Source organism: Heteronotia binoei, chromosome 10, assembly GCF_032191835.1.
Source record: "Heteronotia binoei isolate CCM8104 ecotype False Entrance Well chromosome 10, APGP_CSIRO_Hbin_v1, whole genome shotgun sequence".
Lineage (NCBI taxonomy): Eukaryota > Metazoa > Chordata > Lepidosauria > Squamata > Gekkonidae > Heteronotia > Heteronotia binoei.
The window spans coordinates 1,755,824-1,772,762 of NC_083232.1; the positions used below are offsets into that span (position 1 = coordinate 1,755,824).

General features: G+C 47.8%; 1 protein-coding gene across 1 annotated transcript in view; it reads left to right on the forward strand.

Moving 5' to 3' along the window:
• Nucleotides 1–16,939, forward strand: part of SMARCC1 (SWI/SNF related, matrix associated, actin dependent regulator of chromatin subfamily c member 1) — a 165,434-nt gene that overhangs the window by 51,234 nt on the left and 97,261 nt on the right. The window contains exons 14-16 of the mRNA XM_060248243.1: nt 348–385; nt 4,061–4,182; nt 13,346–13,417. Of these exons, the coding sequence (XP_060104226.1) occupies nt 348–385; nt 4,061–4,182; nt 13,346–13,417 (232 nt within the window). The remainder of the gene's footprint in view (nt 1–347; nt 386–4,060; nt 4,183–13,345; nt 13,418–16,939) is intronic.

The following is a 16,939-nucleotide window of genomic DNA, read 5'->3' on the forward strand; positions in this document are numbered from 1 at the left end:
GGGCGGGATATAAATCCAATATCATAATCATCTTCTTCTTTGTGCAAGGGCACATCTTTCCCCCGTGGGAGGAGGGAATGCTGCCCAGGGCCCCCCCGCCCTCCAGATCTGAACTGGCAGTAAGGTTCCTCCAGAGGGAGGCGTGTCTCAGAGCAGACAACACTCCAAGCTATAGGTAACAGTGAGGTATTCTGTAAGGGGAGTTGAGCAGCCCCTGAGTTTCCAGTCACATGATGGTACTTCCATTCTTGGGAGGCTGCCCTGCTCATGTTCAGTGATTCCATGATTATCAGAGACTGCTGGTTGTCCATTGGAATTTCATTCCCTTTCTGCCCTTTGCCTTGCAGATGAGCAGGATGAAGAGACGGTGGCTACAGGAGGAAAGGTAACTGCAGCCGTTTGCTTTTAAACGTGACGATGTCAGTTCAGTTTTTCAGTGAGAGAAATCAGTCATTTGAATCAATGTATTGGGTTTTAATGTTCTCTTCCAGGGGTTTGGTAGCACACTGAAAACACACTCATTTGTTATGAGGGCCGGATCTGACATAAATGAGACCTTGAGGGCCAGTTTGGTGTAGTGGTGGACTCTTATCTGGGAGAACCGGGTTTGATTCCCCACCCCTCCACTTGCAGCTGCTGGAATGGCCTTGGGTCAGCCAGAGCTCTAATAGAGAGCCAGTTTGGTGTAGTGGTTAAGTGCACGGATTCTTATCTGGCAGAACCGGGTTTGATTCCCCACTCCTCCACTTGCAGCTGCTGGAATGGCCTTGGGTCAGCCATAGCTCTAATAGAGAGCCAGTTTGGTGTAGTGGTTAAATGTGTGGACTCTTATCTGGGAGAACCGGGTTTGATTCCCCACTCCTCCACTTGCAGCTGCTGGAAGGGCCTTGGGTCAGCCATAGCTCTAATAGAGAGCCAGTTTGGTGTAGTGGTTAAATGTGTGGACTCTTATCTGGGAGAACCGGGTTTGATTCCCCACTCCTCCACTTGCAGCTGCTGGAATGGCCTTGGGTCAGCCATAGCTCTGGCAGAGGTTGTCCTTGAAAGGGCAGCTGCTGTGAGAGCCCTCTCCAGCCCCACCCACCTCACAGGGTGTCTGTTGTGGGGGAGGAAGGAAAGGAGATTGTGAGCCGCTCTGAGACTCTTCGGAGTGGAGGGTGGGATTTAAATCCAAAATCATCATCTTCTTCTTATCAGGCTAGACCATGTGTGTCATAAAATGTAAGGCCACGTTGTGGAGATATAAACTTTATAAAGGACACAGACAAACACCATTAAAGGGTTTTTTAAAGCTTTAACTGAAAGAAGCAAGAGAGAGGAAGAAGGAAGCAACTTGCTTGCGGGCCTGATAGGAGCCCTCTGGGGGCCTGATTCAGCCCCCAGGCTGCATGTTTGACACTCATGCTCTAGAGAGTGATGATCTCATCCTAAGCCCGGGGAAGAGGGGCGCATATTTACTGGCAAAGCTTTTTTGGCACTGCTGTCAGTTGCAAAGGCCACATGTCCTCTCCAGAAGCCCACTTGCATCGTGGGTGGGTGGTCTGGAAAGGAGTTAGTGATTTAGTCACATCACTACACCTCGCACTGTACTGCTTCCTTCTTTGCTACACTCTAGAGTTTTTAAATCAGGGATGCCAAAGTGTGGCCTGAGGGCCAGATCAGGCCCGTGAACAGCTCTGTTGTCATCTGCTTCCTTCTCTCTTTCTAGCTTCCTTCTGCATCACAGCTTGCTTTGCCAGGCTTGCTCAATCGCACAAGAGCTACAGAGCAAAGCCTGTATTTTCTCCACTGGCTGCCCAGCACATGAACCAACTTATGTCCAAGAGCTCACAATGCCCAGCCATTTCATGTTTTTCCCTGAGTCTTAGGCTCAACCATGAGATTGCCGTAATGAATGTCAATAGATCAAAAGTAGGTTTGTGACTTGGACACACACCTGAATAGCATACTCAGGATTGGTACAGCATAGACATTGTCTCCAGATTTTGATGCAATAATTCAGAGGAAGAGGTGTCCATTATCAGAAACTATTAAGTAAACAAAATATTGCAAGACTGCTACTCTTTTAAGCATATTTTATTTCAAGTTTTAAGAAATCTTTGTGTTTATCTGTGTCCTTTTTAAAGTTTAATATCTTTGCTGCCTGACATTACATTTTATGACACAAATAGCCCAGCCAGACAAGGTCTCATTTATTTCAGATCTGGTCTTCATAACAAATGTGTTCAGCACCCCTGTAAAGCAGGGGTGGCCAACAGTATGGCCAATGGCTGGGGCTGATGGGAGTTGTAGGCAAAAAACATCTGGAGAGCTACCATTGGTCACCCCTGCTATAAAGGATTAACTAACCCTTTTTATCCTGTTACTGTTAAAGTGGCCTAGTCCCTGGGCGTGCTGCCACCTACTTTCTTTACTTCATAGAATCATAGAGTTGGAAGGGACCTCCAGGGTCATCTAGTCCAACGCCCTGCACAATGCAGGAAACTCACAAACACCTCCCCCTAAATTCACAGGATCTTCATTGCTGTCAGATGGCCATCTAGCCTCTGTTTCAAAACCTCGAAGGAAGGAGAGCCCACCACCTCCTGAAGAAACATAGAATCCTAGAGCTGGAAGGGACCTCCAGGGTCATCGAGTCCAACCCCCTGCACAAGGCAGGAAACTCACAAGCACTTCCCCCTAAATTCACAGGATCTTCATTGCTGTCAGATGGCCATCTAGCCTCTGTTTCAAAACCTCCAAGGAAGCCTGTGGGAACTTAGAATCCTAGAGTTGGAAGGGACCTCTGGGGTCATCTAGTCCAACCCCCTGCACAATGCAGGAAACGCACAAATACTTCCCCCTAAACTCACAGGATCCTCATCGCTGTCAGATGGCCATCTAGCCTCTGTTTAGAAACCTCCAAGGAAGAAGAGCCCACCACCTCCCGAGTAGGAAGCCTCTTCCACTGAGGAACCGCTCTAACGGTCAGGAATCATAGAATCCTAGAGTTGGAAGGGACCTCCAGGTCCATCTAGTCTAACCCCTGCACAATGCAAAAAACTCACAAACACCTCCCCCTAAATTCACTGGATCCTCATCGCTGTCAGATGGCCATCTAGCCTCTGTTTAAACACCTCCAAGGGAGGAGAGCCCACCACCTCCCAAGGAAGCCTGTGGGAACTTAGAATCCTAGAGTTGGAAGGGACCTCCAGGGTCATTTAGTCCAACCCCCTGCACAATGCAGGAAACTCACAAATACCTCCCCTCACATATACCCCTAGTGACACCTGCTCCATGCCCAGAAGGTGGCAAAAAAAACCCCTCCAGGATCCCTGGCCTGGAGAAAAACGACTGCCTGACCCCAAAGTGGTGACCAGCATTTCCCTGGGCATGTAAGAAAGCACTGATGCAGCCCTTCCTGTCCTCCTTCTCGTGATCTGCCTGAGTGCACGAGAAGCCTGAGGTGACATTGTGCCTTGATTACTCAGCTTTAACCTCTTGGCTTTTAAGCATTTGTGTCTGTCTGTCTGTCACCCCTGTGCTGCCAACAGTCGCTAGTCCTTCAGTCAAGGCAAAGAGTTCTGTGGAAAACAACTTTAAGCACCTTACCGGGAAGACGGAATTGTAAAGAAAGCGTAATCACAGTCTTTATCAAAGAAACTACGAGAGAGCTCTTTGCTAGTTCACGTTATTGCGGTGTCTTATATTTGGCACCCTGCAATCATTTAGCTTGTATGCAGAGGAAAGCAGCTTGATTGGGTAAGAACTTCTGAGCAGCCGATTACTCATCAGCAAGGTCCCTCCATTGAACAGCTTTCCCTGTAGCTGCCAGTAACAAGTCAGATTAGCCTTTGAGAGGAAACAATAAAAATGGGGGGATGGATGGGAACGCACAGCTCAAGATTTTGAGACTTCTGCCTTCGCTATCTATTCTTTTGTGTCTCGTGGAAGTTAATTTATCCCGCTAGAATACTAATTCCACCTGGTTGTCATCCGAACATAATGTCATCTCCCTCGTGCATTAGTTTTCCTTCCTTTATTGCGTCTTCTTAACTCACATGCTCCGTTCCTCTTGCAGGAAGATGAAGATCCCAACAAAGGTGATCAGAGCCGCTCGATAGATCCGGGAGAAGACAACGTCACCGAGCAGACGAATCACATCATTATCCCCAGCTATGCATCCTGGTTTGACTATAACTGGTAAGAAAGCATTCTTGGGGAAGAGGAGTGCGTGGGTCCAGCTGGTGCTCCTCTGTGAGGTCATTTCGGATTACATTTCGGATTGTAGGGCCTACCGTTCTGCTCAGCTAAGGTTCATGCATTTCCCCAGTCCAAGGTGCCTTCTGCTGATGCTGAGAGCTCCGGCCTGGCTGCACGTTTCCTGGAGCAAGTGGAACAAACTGCTCTTGCTTGAGTGGAGCCATAGGAGGCAGCCGGCAGTTGCTTTCTTCAGAACTACTCAGGAGTGACTTCTGGCTAGGAGTCTGCATCCAGCTGCATCCAAGCTGGAAAAATAGCTGACTGTTCTTTCAGCTGGATACAGAGGGGGGGTGTATTTTCAGCTACCCACCATAAACCGTCCTAGATAATCCCAGGAAAAATCGGGATTGTCTGTGAAAACAGGATAGTTACAGTTAAGCAGCATTTTAAAGAGACTGCAGTCCCTTTAAATGGCTTTCTACGTGAAGCTACAGCTTCAGGAATGCCTTTAAAGACATTGCTGTCAGACCCAGAGTCAAGGAAAAGAAAGTTGAAGTTTAAGATCTTTATTCCAGCTTCATGGGCATACACACGTGTTGTTGGAACTGACCTCTCTGTCAGTTCCCCCAACTTATAAACCTTTGCCCTGATTCAAGCCAAAGCGCGCCAAGCAAAAGCGGGGGTTTTGTGCGTGGTTTTTGCTAAGCTCTCACCAGTGCAAGTGCTCACTATCAGTTCATGGTTCTCATCTCCTCCAGCTCTTTGGCCTTGGTTACCTAGCAACTAGCCAATTCCCAGACATGCCATCCTCCCTCCAGATAAGCAACAAGTTACAGTTATATCAAAGGCATAGCGAGCGCAGCATAGCAGTGAAGCACAGCATAGCATTGGACAACTGAACACACATGACAAGAGGAACAAGATGGAGTGACTCTTGACAATTGCAGCACCTTTGAATGCATTTGGGAATTGATTGGGGGGAGGGGTTGTTTTTTGAGGTAGAGGCACCAAATGTTCAATGTAGCTGCTGGTGCCTGTCGTCAAAAGACCACCCAAATTTCAAAAAGATTGGGCTATTTCTACAGGTCTCCAAAAGGTGGTGCCCTTATCCTCCATTGGGTAAGAACTTCTGAGCAGCCGATGACTCATCAGCAAGGTCCCTCCATTGAACAGCCTTCCCTGTAGTTTTTGTGCAGGGTTTTTGCTAAGCTCTCATCACCGCAGGTGCCCACCCAACAATTGCAGCACCTTTGAATGCATTTGGGAATTGATTGGGGAGGGGGTTATTTTTTGAGCCACCAAACATTCAGTGTAGCTGCTGGCGCTTCTCCTCAAAAGACCACCCAAATTTCAAAAAGATTGGGCCAGTTCTACAGGTCTCCAAAAGATGGTGCCCTTATCCTCCGTTGTTTTCAATGGGAAGGGGTTTGCTTGGCTTGCAGAAATGCCCCTCACCTTCCGTTTCTGCTGCAGAGACTCTGGTTTGACAGTTTGAATTCCACAACAGAAAGAATATAATTTCTTCATTTTGGTCACAAGTAATTATGGAAATTTTTATTACAGGAGTAAGGATTCCATTATCCCCTAAAATTTGTCTCCTAAACATTTGGGATGATTTTAGACTTCCTAAATTAAAGGAGGCGTTGATTTCTTTGTCGCCCAATGCGGCTAAGTATGCTGTTGCATTGCACTGGAGACAGAATTCAATTCCTTCGTTGGTGGCCTGGCTAAGCAAATGCTGGGAGTATTTTGTTTTGCACAGAATTACACATAATTTAGAAGGGAGACATCCTTCACATCGAAGGTCAACTATTTCAGGTGTTCAGCCTGCTCTGGAGGAGCTTCACAATCCCTTGAGGCCCACCATTTGCATCCAGTCTTGACCACGAGTGGCCAACAGATATGTGACGCAAAGGACCTTCCACCTGTTTCAGTTGTCATGCCATCTGCCTTCTTGCTTGGATAGAGAACTTTTGCTACCGTTTTTGTAACATCTAGGACTGGATTTGGTACTGGGCTGCCTTTGAAGAACATTTGCACATTTTTTCTGTTCAGGATAAGTTAGGCAGCCTGCTGTTTGGGGTTAGCCTTGCTGCACGTCTCTCGCTGGCATTAAAACCTTTCCCACTGATGTCTGTGCTATTTCTGAGCAGAGTTGAGAGCCCTGGTACTCATCAGCTGTGCTCTGCATGGCTCAGGACCAGAATATCTATCTGGTCAATGTGATAAAGAGAACATAAGAGAAGCCATGTTGGATCAGGCCAATGGCCCCTCCAGTCCAATACTCTGTGTCACATAAGAACATAAGAGAAGCCCTGTTGGATCAGGTCAGTAGCCCCTCCAGTCCAACACTCTCTGTCACAGAAGAACATAAGAGAGGCCCTGCTGGGTCAGGCCAATGGCCCATCCAGTCCAACACTCTGTGTCACAAAAGAACAGAAGAGAAGCCCTGTTGGATCAGGCCAATGGCCCCTCCATTCCAACACTCTGTGTCACAGAAGAACATAAGAGAGGCCCTGTTGGATAAGGCCAGTGGCCCCTCCAGTCTAACACTCTATGTCACAGAAGAACATAAGAGAGGCCCTGTTGGATCAGGCCAATGGCCCATCCAGTCCAACACTGTGTCACATAAGAACAGAAGAGAAGCCCTGTTGGATCAGGCCAGTGGCCCATCCAGTCCAACACTTTGAGTCACATAAGAACATAAGAGAAGCACTGTTAGATCAGGCCAATGGCCCATGCAGTCCAACACTCTGTGTCTCACAGTGGCCAAAAAATTATATATACACACACTGTGGCTAATAGCCACTGATGGACCTCTGCTCCATATTTTTATCTAACCCCCTCTTGAAGCTGGCTATGCTTGTAGCCGCCGCCACCTCCTGTGGCAGTGAATTCCACATGTTAATCACCCTTTGGGTGAAGAAGTACTTCCTTTTATCCGTTCTAACCCGACTGCTCAGCAATTTCATTGAATGCCCAAGAGTTCTTGTATTGTGAGAAAGGGAGAAAAGTACTTCTTTCTCTACCTCCTCCATCCCATGCATAATCTTGTAAACCTCTATCATGTCACCCCACAGTCGACGTTTCTCCAAGATAAAAAGCCCCTAGCGTTTTAACCTTTCTTCATAGGGAAAGTGTTCCAAACCTGTAATCATTCTAGTTGCCCTTTTCTGCACTTTTTCCAGTGCTATAATATTCTTTTTGAGGTGCGGTGACCAGAATTGCACACAGTATTCCTCAGGCCAGGCAGTCTCTCACACCCTAACCTACCTCAGAGAGCTGTTGTGGAAAAAACAGGGATGGGGAGAAGTAGAGTGTATTTTTCAGGGTTCCTTGGAGGGAACGGCAGAATAAAAATGTGACTGATAAGAGTATTTGGCAATCCACTTTCTCCATTCGTCTTCGGAGGCATTGGTGTAGTTGCTTCAGCTTTCTGAAATTGGGCGGGTGGTGACAGGTATAGGGCCTTCTCTGAGCTGGCACCCAAGTTTATACATTGAAGTTGTATCCTGTTTTGCAACTGGAATACCCATTTTGACTCATCAGAAACTGGGTCATGGGTTTGTTCCATTTTCTTTTTCCAGCGCAAACTGTGATTGAAGCTTTAATAGATACAGGTGGGTAACCGTGTTGGTCTGAAGAAGCAGAACACAGTTCAGTGACACCTTTAAGACCAGCAAAGTTTAATTGTGGGTATAAGTTTGCATGTGCTGGCACACGTCAAAGCACACAAAAGCTTACACCCACAATTAAATTCTGAATCTTTGATGTACCCTTCTAGCTAAAGGATATTAGTTTTCCAGCACCCTTTTCATTAGTGTAGTCTCCAAATAGTGGTTTAAATTGTGTAAAGACGGACTGAGACTGAAATAACCTTTTGACAATAGCAGCAGCTCCCCCATTGCAGGATGTGGGCTGTGGAAAGTGGCATTCCTCCTCTGGGTATTGATTCGCATCTGGAGCGCTGAGCTGTTCGGGGCACACTCAGTTCCTGACTCAAAAAGGTTCCTTGGCATATCTGCTTGGGGGCATGTTCTCCAGGACTTTTCTTCCTCATGCAGTTTGAAAATGTGAATAAAATTGACTGTCGTGGTCTGAAGTGGGCTTCTGTAACGTCTGTAGACACAGCTCATCTAATAGCTGTCTGGGGAAACCGTTTTCAAATCCAAAGCATGTTGAGGAGGCGTCGGGAGCAGACCAGACAGTGTCCTCGAATGGAATGCAAATTGGTCTGATATAATTGCTGTTCGGAGACTTGCGTCATTTGGCTGCTTTAAAGCGGGAGGGATTTTTGGATTCCTGTCTGCCTGTTTGTCCTCGCTTCAGAGGTGTGCGGCTCCTAAATGCGAAACGCTCTTTCAGGAAGTCAGACTCAACGTGCCTGGCTGAACATTCCATTCCTTCCCAAAGTGTAGATATTCTTTGCAATTTAGCCTGCAATTTCAGTGCATTAATTGCTTTGCATGAAGCTAGTTCCAGAGGGCAGCTGTGCTGATCTGCTGTAGAACACCTCAATTTGAGTCTAGCAGCACCTTGGAGACCAACAAGGGTTTTTTTGAAGGGGTGGAGGGGATGAGTTTTTATCAGACACCAGGGGAACTTTGACTCTCGAAAGCTCGTACCCTGAAAGCGTTGTCGGTCTCTAAGGTGCTTCTGGACTAGCCGTTTCTAGCTACCAATTCGTTCTGTGTCTCTGTTTGCAGCTTTTGATGCCAAGTGTTGGTTGTGGGGCCAGTGCCCAATTAAATTAGGCCTTTTCTGATACCGAGTCTAGGATCCCCAATGGGAGGGGCTCAACTGCTTTTCCTCTGGTTCCATATTGAATTGGTTGAGCCTCGTGCCAAATCACTAGGCTGTAATTTAGACATTACACCCACACCAGCAGGAGCGTCAGCCGTGGCTTCTGACTGCAGACAGATGCAAGTTCAGGAAACTAGTAAAGGGCTCACAGCGTTTGAACAACCAATCACGAACAAAACTGTGAACAAGTAAATAAACTGTTATGAAATAGAAACCAAGTCTAATGTAGAAAGTTTGCAATAACGATACAAGCCACAACGAAAGTATATGCTCCTACTGATTCCAGAGATACTAGAAACACAGTCACTGCAAGAGAAATATCCTCCCACACGCATCTAAAATTCAATATCTGTAGGAGAAATACTGCCGAGAGTAGGTGTCATGGGAAGAGATACTGACTGAGATACTGTCAACCATCCATTGCATCAGATCAGGCAAACAAAATGGAGTTTGTTCATGACATGTATGAACATGTTCAATTCACTGGAGCCAGTTTGGTGTAGTGATTAAGTACGCGGACTCTTATCTGGGAGAACCAGGTTTGATTCCACACACCTCCCCTTGCAGTTGCTGGAATGGCATTGGGTCAGCCAGAGCTCTAATAGAGAGCCAGTTTGGTGTAGTGGTTAAGTGTGCGGACTCTTATCTGGGAGAACCGGGTTTGATTCTCCACTCCTGCACTTGCAACTGTTAGAGGGGCCTTGGGTCAGCCATAGCTCTAATATAGACCCAGTTTGGTGTAGTGGTTAAGTGTGTGGACTCTCGTCTGGGAGAACCGGGTTTGATTCCCCACTCCTCCACTTGCACCTCCTGGAATGGCCTTGGGTCAACCATAGGTCTAATAGAGAGCCAGTTTGGTGTAGTGGTTAAGTGTGCAGACTCTCGTCTGGGAGAACCGGGTTTGATTCCCCACTCCTCCACTTGCACCTGCTGAAATGGGCTTGGGTCAGCCATAGCTCTGGCAGAGGTTGTCCTTGAAAGGGCAGCTGCTGTGAGAGCCCTCTCAGCCCCACCCACCTCACAGGGTGTCTGTTGTGGGGGGAGAAGACTTAGGAGATTGTGAGCCACTCTGATACTCTGATTCAGAGAGAAGGGTGGGGTATAAATCTGTAGTCGTCATCGTCTTCTTCTTCCAGTTTGGTGTAGTGGTTAAGTGTGTGGACTCTTGGAGAGCCAGGTTTGATTCCCCTCTCCTCCACTTACAGCTGCTAGAATGGCCTTGGGTTTGCCATAGCTCTGGCAGAGGTTATCCTTGAAAGGGCCGCTTCTGGGAGAGCCCTCTCAGCTCCACCCACCTCACAGAGTGTATGTTGTGGGGAAAGAAGATATAGGAGATTGTAGGCCTCTCTGAGACTGTGATTCAGAGAGAAGGGTGGGGTATAAATTGACAGTCTTCTTCCAATTTGGTGTAGTGGTTAAGTGTGTGGACTCTTTTCTGGGAGAACTGGGTTTGATCCTCCACTCCTCCACTTGCAGCTGCTGGAATGGCCTTGGGTCAGCCATAGCTCTGGTAGAGGTTGTCTTTGAAAAGGCAGCTGCTGTGAGAGCCTTGTCAGCCCCACCCACATTACAGGATGTCTGTTGTGGGGGGAGAAGATATGGGAGATTGTAAGCCGCTCTGAGTCTCTAATTCAGAGAGAAGGGCAGGGTGTAAATCTGCAGTCTTCTTCTCCTTCACTTGCAGCTGCTGGAATGGCCTTGGGTCAGCCAGAGCTCTGGCAGAGGTTGTCCTCGAAAGGGCAGCTGCTGTGAGAGCCCTGTCAGCCCCACCCACCTCACAGGGTGTCTGTTGTGGGGGGAAAAGCTGTAGGAGATCATAAGTTGCTCTCTGATTCAGAGAGAAAGGCAGGGTATAAATCTGCAGTCCTCTTCCGTTATGTGGCATGCAGAAATTGTACATGGAAGTATTCAGCAAAACCACACTATCCAAAAGCAGATGCTCTAGCAAACTAAGAGCAAAGTTTGAGTCCAGCGGCATCTTTAAGACCAGCAAAGTTCTATTCAAGATGCCAGGGTGGAACTTTGTTGGTCTTAAAGGTTTCACTGGACTCTGGCTTCATTTTGCCGCTTCACATCCACATGGCTGCCCGCCTGAATTTCGCAAACTCAGGTTAGCTTTCCCTCTCCCTCCACCCTGCAGTAACCAGGATTCTTAATCTTCTCTTTCTGCATGTGGATTTCCCTGCAGCGTTTTCTTTCTGGACATGGAGCAGGTGTCGCTGCGGGTTTGTGGAGGGGGGGAGATATCTGTGAGTTTCTTGCATTGTGCAGGAGGCTGGGCTAGATGACCCTGGAGGTCCCTTCCAACTCTTATGTTCCCAATCATAGCTTAATTCTGGTTGCTGTGTAAGAAACTAATCTCAGTTTAAGGTGTCCACATTCCGTTTGTACAGCTAATTGGATTTAGAGGAACACATCTGTCATCATTCTCTGTATATGACGCAAGACAGGGAGGAGATGTAAAAACTGCCGGCTGCCCAGGTTTGGGCCTGTGTCAGGCTTGTGGGGTCTGTATGAAGCCACTGTCTCTGCCGGTGCAGGATTCGTCCTCCTCATCTGCTGGGCGTTCAGACTGAGCAGTGCCAAGTTCTCTCTCTTTGATCAAGGAATATCTCTGGCTTGAAATATAGAAGAAGAATGCAGATTTATACCCCACCCTTCTCTCTGAATCAGAGACTCAGAGCGGCTTACAATCTCCTCCCCCCCTGTGAGGTGGGCGGGGCTAAGAGGGCTCTCCCAGCAGTTGCCCTTTCAAGGACAACACCTGCGAGAGCTATGGCTGGCCCAAGGCCATTCCAGCAGGTGTAACTGGAGGGGTGGGGAATCAAACCCAGTTCTCCCAGATAAGAGTCCGTGCACTTCACCACTACACCCAACTGGCCCTCTATTAGAGCTCTGGCTGACCCAAGGCCATTCCAGCAGCTGCAAGTGGAGGAGTGGGGAATCAAACCCGGTTCTCCCAGATAAGAGTCCGCACACTTAACCACTACACCCAACTGGCCCTCTATTAGAGCTCTGGCTGACCCAAGGCCATTCCAGCAGGTGCAAGTGGAGGAGTGGGGAATCAAGCCCGGTTCTCCCAGATAAGAGTCCTCGCACTTAACCACTACACCCAACAGGCTCTCTATTAGAGCTCTGGCTGACCCAAGGCCATTCCAGCAGGTGCAAGTGGAGGGGTGGGGAATCAAACCCAGTTCTCCCAGATAAGAGTCCGTGCACTTCACCACTACACCCAACTGGCCCTCTATTAGAGCTCTGGCTGACCCAAGGCCATTCCAGCAGCTGCAAGTGGAGGAGTGGGGAATCAAACCCGGTTCTCCCAGATAAGAGTCCGCACACTTAACCACTACACCCAACTGGCCCTCTATTAGAGCTCTGGCTGACCCAAGGCCATTCCAGCAGGTGCAAGTGGAGGAGTGGGGAATCAAGCCCGGTTCTCCCAGATAAGAGTCCTCGCACTTAACCATTACACACAAATGGCTCTCTATTAGAGCTATGGCTGACCCAAGGCCATTCCAGCAGCTGCAAGTGGAGGAGTGGGGAATCAAGCCCGGTTCTCCCAGATAACAGTCCGCACACTTAACCACTACACCCAACAGGCTCTCTATTAGAGCTCTGGCTGATCCAAGGCCATTCCAGCAGGTGCAAGTGGAGGAGAGGGGAATCAAACCCGGTTCTCCCAGATAAGAGTCTGCACACTTAACCACTACACCAAACTGGCTCTCAGATATAGGTTATCTTTGCCTATTCCAATCAACTCCCAAACTAACCTCCCAACGATGCTTTGAGCTAGCTCATCTCTGCCGAATGCAGCTTACCCTAGTGAGTGCTCTAACCTGGGAACCCACAGCCAAAGGGGGATATTAAGCTGGAGAGCCATTGCCAATCTGAATAGACCGCCTGGGGAAGGGAGAAACTCGCAGTGCCTTTTCATTGTTTTCCCAGGCTCAGAGCACTTTATTTTTTTTAGTTTCTGCTGTGATCCTTGTGCTTTTTCTTGATGTTTTATTTTAAAAGGTTGCATTGCCAAATCCCACTGTTCCGCCACCTTTCCACTTTAAACAAAATATTGCGAGAGTTTTAGGCATGTTTGTATTTTAAATTAAAACATAACATCTTTGTGTTTGTGTCCTTTATAAAGTTTATATCTCAGCTACCTCACTTTGCATTTTATGACCCTGCAAAGTCCCGTTTGTGTCAGATCCGGCCCCTCCTAACAAATGGGTTCGACGCCCCTGGACTAAGAGGCGGGCTAGGTATCTAATCAGCACGTATATTTGTTTACAGTATATGCAGTCATAATGTGTTTGCAATTTGTAGTCTGCTTTGGGCTGACCATGTTCTGCTTGCTTTTCAATAGTATTCACGTGATCGAGCGCCGTGCTCTTCCAGAATTCTTCAATGGGAAAAACAAATCAAAGACCCCCGAAATGTAAGTAATGCACTTGTCTCATTGTTTTCCACGGGTTGAGTTTCAGGGCCGCTGGTTGGCATGAGGCCATTATTGTCTGGCGCAGAGATACCTCTGCTGATCTTGTAATCTTATTTAGGGGATCAGGAGCACTTTGCAGGTCTTTGTGCATTTCTCCCATCTTCCCCCCTCTCTTTGGTATTTCCCCTCCCTTCTGTAAGCTTAACTCTGCTTCATATTGATCGGCCCTGGTGGTTTTGCTACCCATAGCTAGCCTCAGTTGTGGCGTGCAAAGTTCCTTCTAGTCATGGCTACAAAAGGTGGGTTTACACATTATGGATAACAAAATTTTCAACACAGACATTAACGTAGTTCAGTCCAAAACTCAAAGGAAAGGGGAAATGCCTGCAGGGAGAAGGATGGGGCAGGTTAGCCCATAGTCTGCTTGCTTCATGGTCTCTCAGTGTGGCTAGATCCAGCAGCGCGAGATCTGCATCAAATATGGGTGTGCGTACAGCCAGCGGGTCAGTTGCCAGTTTTTCCCTCACTCTTGAGTTTTCTGTTTTTACACGTGTTTCCGTCTTAAGCTTTGGACAGAACTTCTGCAGTCTGTCTGCAGTGCTAGGTCATTTTGAGTTTTGCACCTAGTTTTCAAAGAAAGCTTTATGTATGCTAAAAGTTACTGTTTCGTGGCTTTCATTCAAGTTCTAATTCTACCTCTAGTGGAGCACATCCCCTTATGTCGTCTTGGTGGTGTTCCAAAAGTCTTGTGCACACAGCAGGGCTTATAGCTTCAGAACACAGTTCCCCGCTACCACAGCGGAAGCCGCATTTCCTACATATGTGTTCCTTCTCAACGATTTCTGGTGAGAGTATGACTGCCCATAAAAGAAAGTGGAAAGGTGCATTGACCTCACTCGTCTTTGAGTCAGTCCCAAGGTCTGCTGTAGAAGGGAATCGCTCAGGCTTAGGGAAGTCTGCATCCTGCCTCTAGCATAATGAAGGTTGTTGTTGTTCAGTCGCGCAGTCGAGTCTGACTCTTTGCGACCCCATGGACAAAGTCGCGCCAGGCCCTCCTGTCTTCCACTATCCTCCGAAGTCTGCTCAAATTCGTGTTTGTTACATCAGTAACGCTGTCCAGCCACCTCATCTTTTGCCGTCTCCTTCTTCTTTGGCCTTCTGTCTTTTCCAGCATCAGGCTCTTCTCCAGGGAGTGCTCCCTTCTCATTTGGTGGCCAAAGTATTGGAGCTTCAGCATCTGACCTTCCAGGGAACAGTCTGGGTTGATTTCCCTTAGGACTGACTGATTTGTTCTTCTTGCAGTCCAAGGGATAATTAAGGGCCGCAGTGTAATTCTGCAGGGTATAACCCAAAAGATCACTGAGATCAAGGCCATATGCAGGAGTATAAATTACCATTTCTGTGACTAATGCAACCCTTGCAAAAAAAAATCTGCTCTGGTGCAGTTCTTCTTGCATCCATGAAGCAAAAAACCAGCTTTGCTAATGCTCTACACATTTCCATATTTTGTTGCTTAGCACATGGGGCCCAAGGTAGTCTAAAAGTCACAGTCAGCTCTTAGAGTTGTGCCCACCACCACTGTGTGAAGGCACTGGAACTCTCTTGTGCTGCTGGTTCCCACAAACCTTTAAGAACATAAGAGAAGCCCTGTTGGATCAGGCCAATGGCCCATCCAATCCAACACTCTGTGTCACATAAGAACATAAGAGAAGCCATGTTGGATCAGGCCAATGGCCCATCCAATCCAACACTTTGTGTCACATAAGAACATAAGAGAAGCCCTGTTGGATCAGGCCAGTGGCCCATCCAGTCCAACACTCTGTGTCACATAAGAACATAAGAGAAGCCCTGTTGGATCAGGCCAGTGGCCCCTCCAGTCCAACACTCTGTGTCACATAAGAACATAAGAGAAGCCCTGTTGGATCAGGCCAATGACCCCTCCAGTCCAACACTCTGTGTCACATAAGAACATAAGAGAAGCCCTGTTGGATCAGGCCAATGGCCCATCCAGTCCAACACTCTGTGTCACATAAGAACATAAGAGAAGCCCTGTTGGATCAGGCCAATGGCCCCTCCAGTCCAACACTCTGTGTCACATAAGAACATAAGAGAAGCCCTGTTGGATCAGGCCAGTGGCCCCTCCAGTCCAACACTCTATGTCACATAAGAACATAAGAGAAGCTCTGTTGGATCAGGCCAATGGCCCCTCCAGTCCAACACTCTATGTCACATAAGAACATAAGAGAAGCCATGTTGGATCAGGCCAATGGCCCCTCCAGTCCAACACTTTGTGTCACATAAGAACATAAGAGAAGCCATGTTGGATCAGGCCAATGGCCCATCCAATCCAACACTTTGTGTCACATAAGAACATAAGAGAAGCCCTGTTGGATCAGGCCAGTGGCCCATCCAGTCCAACACACTGTGTCACATAAGAACATAAGAGAAGCCCTGTTGGATCAGGCCAGTGGCCCCTCCAGTCCAACACTCTGTGTCACATAAGAACATAAGAGAAGCCCTGTTGGATCAGGCCAATGACCCCTCCAGTCCAACACTCTGTGTCACATAACAACATAAGAGAAGCCCTGTTGGATCAGGCCAATGGCCCATCCAGTCCAACACTCTGTGTCACATAAGAACATAAGAGAAGCCCTGTTGGATCAGGCCAATGGCCCCTCCAGTCCAACACTCTGTGTCACATAAGAACATAAGAGAAGCCCTGTGGGATCAGGCCAATGGCCCCTCCAGTCCAACACTCTATGTCACATAAGAACATAAGAGAAGCCATGTTGGATCAAGCCAATGGCCCCTCCAGTCCAACACTCTGTGTCACATAAGAACATAAGAGAAGCCCTGTTGGATCAGGCGAATGGCCCATCCAATCCAACACTCTGTGTCACATAAGAACATAAGAGAAGCCATGTTGGATCAGGCGAATGGCCCATCCAGTGCAACACTCTGTGTCACATAAGAACATAAGAGAAGCCATGTTGGATCAGGCGAATGGCCCATCCAGTGCAACACTCTGTGTCACATAAGAACATAAGAGAAGCCCTGTTGGATCAGGCCAATGGCCCCTCGAATCCAACACTCTGTGTCACATAAGAACATAAGAGAAGCCCTGTTGGATCAGGCCAATGGCCCATCCAATCCAACACTTTGTGTCACATAAAAACATAAGAGAAGACCTGTTGGATCAGGCCAATGGCCCCTCCAATCCAACACTCGGTGTCACATAAGAACATAAGAGAAGCCATGTTGGATCAGGCCAATGGCCCCTCCAATCCAACACTCTGTGTCACATAAAAACATAAGAGGAGCCATGTTGGATCAGGCCAATGGCCCCTCCAATCCAACACTCTGTGTCACATAAGAACATAAGAGAAGCCCTGTTGGATCAGGCCAATGGCCCCTCCAGTCTAACACTCTGTGTCCCAAAAGAACAGAAGAGAAGCCCTGTTGGATCAGGCCAATGGCCCATCCAGTCCAACACTCTGTGTCACATAAGAACAAAAGAGAAGC